At 47.4% G+C, this 10,000-nt stretch overlaps 1 protein-coding gene across 4 annotated transcripts in view; it reads right to left on the minus strand.

The window, feature by feature from the left end:
• myo18ab (myosin XVIIIA b) overlaps positions 1 to 10,000 on the minus strand; it is a 297,356-nt gene that overhangs the window by 145,692 nt on the left and 141,664 nt on the right. For all 4 annotated transcript variants that reach the window (XM_088345491.1, XM_088345490.1, XM_088345488.1 and 1 more), the window contains exons 21-22: positions 959 to 1,024; positions 297 to 425 (exon numbers count right to left, since the gene is read on the minus strand). In XM_088345491.1, coding sequence (XP_088201617.1) covers positions 297 to 425; positions 959 to 1,024 — 195 coding nt within the window. The remainder of the gene's footprint in view (positions 1 to 296; positions 426 to 958; positions 1,025 to 10,000) is intronic.

A 10,000-nucleotide genomic window follows, 5' to 3' on the forward strand; every position in this document is an offset into this window, starting at 1 on the left:
CTTCACATTATTTTTTGTTATCTTCCAATTTATTCCTATAACATTCCTTCTTAATCGAAGTTGAAATGTAATATTTATTCTTAACATTTCTACAGCATTTGAAAACGTTAGTTTGTGACATGTTTGTCCATCTACAGGACCCATATTAATAGTAAAACATATTTTTGTCCTCCATTTTTTTTAATATGTTAACATTTTAGGAAAAGTGCCAGGGAGCAACTCCGCAGCGCTCGAGAGCCACTAGCAGCAGACCCCGGCCAAAGTGTTACCATTGCTAGAATGTGTTTCTGTCTTACCTTTCTCTTTTTGAAAGCTTGCCTGGCCAAATAACCTCTGCACAATGCCTGGAAGAGAGAGATATTTCTTCTAGTATGAAAAACCCGCTGCTCCTCCAATTTAGACAGTGTCCCTGCTCTGAAAAAAACCTGAATGGAGAAAGGAGAAAAGGATTATTTTTTTTTAGAAAACACTTTATGAAACATATTTGACAAAGTACTTTCAGATTTTGTCAGACGGTTGGGAATTTTTTCACAAGCTTGCCTTGGGAAGCTAAGATGAGAAGCTACACTATTTTATATTGTTAATAAATAAGAGATTGTTCTCTACTCCATCCATCCATTATCCGCACCACTTATCCTCAGTAGGGTCGCGGGGGTGCTGGAGCCCATCCCAGCTATTTTCCGGCAGGGGACACCTCGAACTGGTTGCCAGCCAGTCGCAGGGCACACAGAGACAGACAACTCACTCGCTCATTCACACCTAGGGACAATTTGGACCAGCGAATTAACCTGACATGGATGTTTTTGGAATGTGGGAGGAACCGGAGTGCCCGGAGGAAACCCACGCAAGCACGGGGAGAACACGCAAACTCCACACAGGAAGGTTCGATCTCATGACCTTAGAACTGTACTGCACACGCGCTAACCACTGCTCTGCCGTGCTGCTGTTCTCTACTCACCCGGCTTAATCCCATATGGTAGTTGTTTTTTTCTAAATCCAAGGACTCCAGCAATTCTTCCACTGCCTGAAAATCCATAATGACAATAAGCAGACAAACATGTATCAACGAATTCATAATTAATTTGAAATTAAGTATCTTTGCCTATATTCTAATCAGAGATGAAAAGCAATGTATTTAAAATCTCATTTACGCTTCATAAAGTGATGTAGTATGATGTTTTGTTGCTGGATAATGCAGCCAATGTTATTCTAATGTCTCAAAATCGTCAACAGTTTGGGATTCCTTTTTGTTTTTGTCTGCAAGACAACTGAAGTGGTCGTATTTACTATGGATAATGTTAACAATGTGATTATGAGCATGCTTAATCCAAATTATAGAACAAAGTTTGTCCACAGTGACTTAATATCTAGTGACAGTACCTGTGTTGGCAATAACGTTGTTTTGTAACAGCGTTATTAACTCAGTCACGGGGTAATCTAACAAATTACTTTTTCCTCCGTTAACGTTACGGACTGTGAAAAGAGCCGCGTCACTTTGGCTGCCAACAGGCTGTGTCCCTGCACACCTGAAGCTTTTTTTATTTATTTTTTCAGGGATCCTGTGCTGTTGACTTTGAAAGTATTAAGTATAAAAAAGGTTGTTCAGTATAGATGATTTTCCTTCAATTCATAAATATTTTAATTTATGTTTCCCGTGTTTTTCAGTGTTAACATTTAAGTCAGAGTCAGAGTCAGAGTCAGATCTACTTTATTGTCATTCTAGTACACGTGTATACAGAACGAAATGTCGATGGATCTGACTCCCACAGTTTCCCTCAGTGTCCTTCAGTGTACAGATATAAATAAAGCTGTATTGTGTTATTTACCATAGTGCCGATAGTGCAAGAAGAGACGCTAACCAGATGTGCAAGATGGGCAGTCAGGTTAACAAGTCAGGTACACAGTACCATTATATTGTAAACAATAACACTGTAAGTAATAACACTGTAAGTAACAATAGTGCAGAGATCAAATGTGCAACGAGTGGCAAGCTATAAAAAAACTGCCACTAGTGCAAAAGTCAAATTAGCAGCCGTTTAGATTTAAGTTAACTATATGTTAGATTGACCATTTAACAGTCTAATGGCCAGGGGGACTAGACTATTGCGGAGCCTGGTGGTCCTGCACCGCACACTGCAGTACCTCTTCCCAGAGGCTAGCAGAGTGAATAGTCCATGATGGGGGTGAGAGGGGTCCCCGGTAATGTTCTTAGCATGGGATAAGCAGCGCTTCTGGCCAATGTCCTGAATGGAGGGAAGTGTAGTCCCGATTATTTTCTCCGCTGTCCTCGTTACCCTCCTCACACTACCCCAGTCGGTAGCGCTGCAGCCTCCACACCACACAGAGATACAGCTGGTCAGGATACTCTCTATGGTGCCCCTGTAGAAAGTGATGAGGGATGGTGGGGGCAGGTGGGCTCTCCTCATCCTCCGCAGGAAGTACAGGCGCTGCTGTGCCCTCTTAACCAGAGATGCAGTGTTCACGGACCAGGTGAGTTTGTTTGTGATGTGCACCCCTAGGAACTTGATACTGCTGACAACCTCCACAGCCTTGTTGTTGATGCAAAGTGGGGCATGGTTGGGCTGGTTTTTCCTAAAGTCGACAATGATCTCTTTAGTCTTGTCAACATTCAGGACCAGGCTGTTGTCCTTGCACCAGCCCACCAACTGCTCCACTTCCTCTCTGTAGGCCAGGTCGTTGTCATCCCTGATGAGGCCCACCACCGTTGTGTCGTCAGCATACTTCACGATGTGGTTTGTGGCGGACCTAGGGACGCAGTCGTGTGTCATCAAGGTGAACAGCAAGGGGCTTAGGACGCAGCCTTGGGGGGAGCCCGTGCTGAGGTAGATGACATCTGAACTGTTCTGACCTATCCGCACAGATTGGGGGTCTGTCACAGAGGAAGTCCAGCAGCCAGTTCCGCAGGGGGGTGTTGAAACCCAGAAGCCCCATTTTGTCTACCAGATGTTGTGGGATGATGGTGTTGAATGCTGAACTGAAGTCCAGGAACAGCATCCGCACATGGGTGTTCTTCTCCTCTAGGTGTGTCAGGCTCAGGTGAAGCGCAGAGGAGATGGCATCCCTGGTGGAGCGGTTTGTCCTGTAGGCAAACTGAAAGGGGTCGAATGAAGAGGGGAGACTGGAGGTGATGTGCTCTTTAACCAGTCTCTCGAAGCACTTCATTATGATAGGAGTCAGTGCAACGGGCCGGTAATCGTTGAGTGATAAGATCTGGGTTTTCTTTGGCACTGGGATGATGTTGGCAAATTTGAAGCATGATGGTACTTTGGCTTGGTCTAGCGAGGTGTTGAAAATGTCTGTTAGTACACAAGCCAGCTGATCGGCGCACTCCCTAAGTACCCGCCCCGGAATGTTGTCCGGGCCTGGAGCCTTCCTTGTGTTGACCCTTCTCAGGGTCTTCCTCACGTCAGATGAGTCCAGGTGGAGTGCTCTTTCGTCCTGATTTGGAGCCGCTTTCACTGCAGGGGTGCTGTTTTGTGCCTCGAACCTACCAAAGAAATTGTTGAGGTCATTCAGAAAGTCCATGCTAGTGTTCTGCACTGGGGTGGTGTTTGGCTTGTAACTGGTGATGGCCTGAAGTGTTAATTTTGCTTTACTTTTACCCTTTTTAAGTCATTCATAATAATACATTATAAATGGGGACATATGGATCAGGTCAGCTTAGGTCATATCAGGTATGGTACCCTACCTCTCAACTCTGCCGGCCTTCTCCAGGCCATCACCCAGGGAGACGCCCAGCCCATGCCCCAGCCCCCCGTGTATCCTCCCAGTTGCGAGAGCCACGATACACGCGGGCGACCCACTCGGCAGGTACAGCCTCTCAGATCCCTGACAGGAAGGATTCGATGAGCTAGGTCCTCTGACGGGAATCGCGCCACATGTCCTTAGAAACAGAGCCGGCGCTCCAGGATCTAGCATGTAACATGTCCCATCTGCGCCCTGTCAGGCACCTGTTGGTTTGACACGTAGTCATTCCATCGGTACCCGTAGATTAGCCGAAGGGACCATGTCACAAAGGAGTCTAGTCTAAGCCTGAGGCCCTCGGTGAGCGACCAAACTTCACAAGAGTAAAGCAAGATCGATAACACGAAGGTCCTGAACACACGGACTTTTGTCCCAGTGCTCAGGTAACGGGAGAGCCACACGGTCTTGTTCAGGGAGTTCATCACTCCGTGTGCGATGCCAAGTCAACGGGCAACATCTGCCTGGCATGAAGTAGAACGGTGAAATACGATGCCGAGGTGAATTTTTCCATGATCACGCTCTTTCCCACCAAAAAGAATGATAGCAGCGTCCAACAAGTCGCCGAAGACCTGGACATTATTCTTGAAAAAATGGATTGGTCTCTCGGGAATTGTCCTGTCATGGTTCAGATCTTACCTCTCAGATAGGACGCACTGTGTTAAATATGGCGAAATGACATCTGAGCCCTTTAGTGTCCAAAGCCTACGTTCTGAGAGTGCCGGTCTTCTGGTGATCCCAAGAGCAAATAAGTGTTCTGCTGGTTCGAGAGCGTTCTCCATCCGGGCACCGGTGCTGTGGAATGCTCTTCCCCCTGAGATCCGACCTGCAACCTCAGTGGAAATGTTTAAATCTAAGCTTAAAACTCACTTCTACTCTATAGCATATGAATAACCTACTCTTCTCGTCGGCTCCAGAGCAGGGGAATGTATAATAATATTCTGAAAAATAGTCTGTGTAATATAGTGTAATAATCTGTGAAGCCCTTTGAGACTCTTCGTGATTTAGGGCTGTACAAATAAAAATGACTTGACTTTACTTAGGACACACGCAATCCCAGCAGCCCCACTTCCTCACTCAGCGTCAGGAGTGCCCCGACCAAGGCCGCCTGGGTTTCCGCGAAGATCACTGCATCATCAGCAAAGTCAGGGTCTGTGTCCTCACCAAACGACACTCCGCAGTCCCACAGCCGCACCACCGCCCTCATAATTCGGTCCATGCAAGCACTGAAAAGGGACGGGGCTAGCACGCAGTCCTGTCTCACCACGGAAGCAACGGGGAAGTGAGAGGAAAGCGTACCCCTGTACCCGAAAACAGGGCGAAGATGAGTCGGAGGAGCTGCAGGGGATCAAGTGGCGCTGTAAGACCCTCCATAGAGCGTCCCTACTAGCTGAGTCGAATTCCTTCTTGAAGTCTATGTACGCTGCTAAGAGACCCACATCAAATTCACGGAAGCGCTCGGTGAGGACACGAAGCTCCAGGATTCGGTTCACCGTCGACCGTTTCGGAGTGAAACCAGACTGTTCAGGGGCGCTTGTGCGCAAGCAGCTGGCCGCGAACCCTGTCCAATAGGATCCTGGCAAGAAGCTTGACCAACACCAAGAGGAGTGTAATACCGCAATAGTTGTTGCACTCACAGGTATCATCCTTTCCCCTCCAGATGGGGACAATGATGCCCTTTCTCCAGTCAGTAGAGATGACCCAGAGTTGCACAAGGAACAAATGAGTGAATGCAACCGCTCGAGGACGGCGTCACAGCCAGCATTGAGCATCTCCGCATGGATTCCACAGACCCCTGTCGCCTTTACGTCCTTTAGTTGTTCAACCACCTAACTGGTTTCACCCAGGGACGGCCGATCGCAATCTAGAGGGGCATCAACGACCAGGATCTCGTCGTCCTGTGCAGAGAGGTCTCGACTAACCGGATCCACTGCAAACAGCCCCTCAAAATACTCGGCCCGGCGGGCCCCAACCTGAGCATGATTAGACAGGACTTCGCCGCCTGGTGAGAGGACCACAGGGGGGGCGCAGGAGAAGAGAGGGCCCGGCCCGTATAGCGCTGTAGGCTGGCCACGAGTTGCCTGTTGGAGGCCACTCCCAACCCACCCGCACAGGTCACTAACCCTCCTCTCGCTTCAGCTCCATGTACAGCTTTGTGATACTCCGATGGTTTCAACAGTTTGCTCAGAGAAATGAAATACAGAGATTTCCCAGGGAGGCTCGGAATGCACTCGTCAGCAGCATCCAGAACACAGGTTTTGAGGTAGTTCCACTTCTGTGCTGGGTCATCAAGGTTAGCAGTTCCTGTCAATGTTTCTGCAAGCTTGCTGGCATACGCATGAGCAACGTCAGGATCCCGCAGGCAAGAGACAACTGGTCGTGGACAACCGACAAGCGCACGCCTAGGGGTCCTAAATCACAGTCTCAGCGTTGCAATCAGTGGTCACAGTTGTAAAAATGCACACTTCTGAAAACCCTACAGTTTTGGATCAATCTCCACCGCCCATCTATGAGAATGTGACCGATCTCTTTCTTTGTGACGCAGTCATTAGAAAACCAAGACCAGCGTCTAGAATCAGGTCTTTAGAACCACGACCCAGCAATCCTTAACCCATGGCTCGACTTAAAGTCAAGCAGCATTGAGGAGCTCTGGTGTCGTTTTCCGTAACCGTGAGGACCAACACAAGGCTTGTATCCAGCTCTGGAAGTGCCAGTGATTGCATTGAAGTCTCCCAGTACAGTACGGGGAATGGCCTCTAGGAACTTCTTTCCCGGAGTCATCACTCACCCCCAGTCGGAGCGTACACTGCAACGAGAGGGACATTCCCCACGGAGTGGGCAAGTCTCAGTTGAATAACACGCTCACAGACTGGTGACACCTCCCGAACGTGGGGACCAGACCTCGGGCAACCGTCTTCTTGTTCTGACCAGTAGTAGGTGTAGCAACCACCACCGATCTCACCGGAGTACGGCCTAAGGGGCCGGTCACACAGCCGTTTGCGGCTGAATCACGGCTAAAATTTTGCGTTTTTTTTTGCCCGTGGTTGCCCGCGATGGAAAATGCGCAAAATTGGCCAACCCGCTGTTCATCGGTGGTATGCCCGCAAAACAGACGCCGGCGACTGTTCCGCTTCCTCATCGCGTCATTTCTGCGTCATTTTCTCGTGTGGACCACGGGTATAAAAGCTCCCGAGCCGGTGTTGTGCCCAAATCCGACTCCTACGCAACACCCCCACCCGCCCACCCCTCGCGTGAACGCGCATTCTGCAGCGATCGCTTTTGTTGTAAGCGTGCATTGACGTTGGTGACTTTTTAATCCGCGTTAACAAACGCATTTTGTAGAATACGATCGCACTTTATTGTTTAAATAAACGCGTTATATAGACTAGGATCTCCCAATTGTTATAATTAGCCCGCTTTATAGTTTTAATAAGCGTTTTATATAGAATACGATCGCTTTCGTTGGAAGCGCAGCAGAATGCGCGTTCACGCGAGGGGGGGAGGATTTACCGTTCGATTACGTTCACAACAAAAACAAAGACGAAATGGTTTAAGTTGTATTACATTTCCAACAAATGCAAGACGAAGTGGTTTTGGTTATATGTTCGCCATTACATTCCCTAAAAGTGAGATAAAACGAGGTAAAAGTGGTTGTAGTAGCGAGGGGATGCAAATCTCGGCAGGGATGCATTTCTCGGATAACAGCGGGCTGTAGAAATCATAACCGCTCAAGACACAGTCCCGTGAAGATCAAGATTTCAAGCTATGGCATCATTTTTATTTTATTATCTTGAAAAGAAATGTCAAGAAATAAAAATGGATTAAGACGAGGTCACTACGCTGACGGGGATCCATGTTCACCCCCTTGACGTCTCGAACACAACTGACGTGTGCTCGGCAAATCGCGCTGTATATACGCGGAGAAAGGCGTTTGACTGTCACACGCGTAACACGCTAATTTCATGCAATAACACCGCGATACAGGCGCAGAACATGCTATTACCATGCTCCACCCACGATTACCCGCTGAAATTTCCCGTCCTACCCATGTGTAACCACGCCCTGGCCGCGGCCAGAGCACGTCGTTCCGCGTCATTTCCGCGTCATTACCTCGTGTTGACCACGTGTGCGGCACACGGTTTAACAAGTGCTCAAACTTTTGAGCAGCTCAAAAGTTTTGCGCGCGGCCAACCACGTGTGAATTTCCGACCGCGAGTAAAGCACTGCTGTATCTCATCTATATGGCGGTCTCAAAACGTCCAACAGCCCCCAACAGCATCCGCTTCACGGCCAGAAATTTCTCGCCGTGGTTCAGCCTTGATACGCTCGTGAGAGGCTGTGTCCCCGCGCTGTGAAGAATTGAGCAGCGCAAAACTTATTCGCACTGCCACCCGCGCGCGAATTTCCGACCGCGTATTAAGCACTGCTGTATCTCGTCTGCATTGCGATCTCAAAGCGTCCAATAGCGTCTGCCTCACAGGCAGAAATTTCTGGCCGTGATTCAGCCGCAAATGTCTGTGTGACCGGCCCCTAACTTAGGAGATGGCAGCTACAGCAAGACCCAGACGGGCTAGCTCCACAGGTAAGAGGTACGCACGAGTTGTGCTGGAAGTGCCCAGGTCAAAATATAAATGCTGGGGTGACTGAGCCTTTTCTGTTGCTGCACCCAGGCTCTCACAGAGAGAGATCACGTTCCAGGCACCCAGGGTGGCGAGCAAGGGGGCGACACCTCAGCATCACTGCTACGCTATAGCGCCATTGCTTTCATGCGACGCCTATAACAAGCCTCGGGGGTACTCCCTCTGGGTTTTTGGCTATTGGCTCCCTAGGCTCCAGAGGCAAGGGGTCGCCATTCCTTTCGACACCATACGATGCCGCTGTAGCCATACGGATATCGATCAAACAACAACAAAAAACAGAAGAGGCAAGTGGGAGTCACATCTTAGTGTAGCAAGATGAAAAAGCCGGTTCTTGACAAAGAATTGGAAAATCCCTGTCTACAACGGATCAATCAATATAGATTTAATCCCCAAAAAATACATATTGACCAATCACAAGAGAAATAAGGCGTCTTGGAGCGAACTAGCTGTTGATTTGTGAGGTGCCGGCTTGCTTACTTCGCTTCAAGAGCTGGCTTATAGATAGGTTTCGATCACAAGTGACAAGAGTCGGGAGCAGTCAAATATAGGGCTCACATTTTTCGCAAATCAGCCTTCATTCTCCTTTATTTGGCGCATTAGTAAATACTATATCCGTATCACTAATTATATGGTAGTCGCTTATTTGAATGGTGGCATGATCCGAAAACAACCTGGAGGTCAGGTTTGGTGGGGCCCGCTATTGTTCTGCAGCCAAGGTAACACACTGCTTTTAAACGTCAGTAACGGCGTTGTAACTCCAGAAAAGAATAGTAAGATTACCCCAGTCACTGACATAATAACTCTGTTGCATAACGGCATTATTCCTAACACAGGTTAGGGGAGACCGGGTACAGTTGCAACACAGGGACAGTTGTAATATTCAAATTGGAAGATAGTTTTATTTATGCCACTGATAAAGGATACTCCCCTTTCCATTTTGATCTCACACAAGAAAATTTGAAGACTGAGTGACATTGTCTCATTTTTTTGTTAAAAAAATCTTTCTGGGGATTACGAACGTTTTCTTTCCGTTTTTTTTTTTTTGTTTCATGTCAGATATACTAAACATAGACACATTTCTGGCACATGGCTCTTATATCTACAGTCTTGGATTCAATCCTATGTGTTTTTTTGAATGCTAGCCAACCTCACATTGAGAAGAGGTTAGCCGATGATGGCTAATAGGTTCGGGGACAGTTGTAACACATTAAAAATGAAAAATTCTGTATAGTCCGTATGGACAAATGCAAGGGCAAAGAAAAGAAAGAAGAGAAAAGCAGGTACAGTGTTTTTGATTGCAAGCGAGCCCTTTACAACAATCCTTTGGGTGCACCAAAGTGCTTAATAGTGTTAACAGAAAACTTAGGTAAACCAAAAAAAGAATAAAAAGGAATAAAAACAATAAAAGACAATGAAAACAATAATTACAACAGTATCAAATAATATAAGATAAAACAAGAAAGTGTCCTCGAACTTCTGAGGATCAAAAAAATCCTGAAGAAGTGCGTTTTTAGCCAAGATTTAAAGAGACACAACTTGAATGGGAGAGCCTGGGTGCAGCAACAGAAAAGGCTCAGTCAGCCCAGCATTTATGTTTT

The sequence above is a fragment of the Urocampus carinirostris genome, chromosome 10 (assembly GCF_059441175.1).
Source record: "Urocampus carinirostris isolate Australia breed hairy pipefish chromosome 10, RoL_Ucar_1.0, whole genome shotgun sequence".
NCBI lineage: Eukaryota > Metazoa > Chordata > Actinopteri > Syngnathiformes > Syngnathidae > Urocampus > Urocampus carinirostris.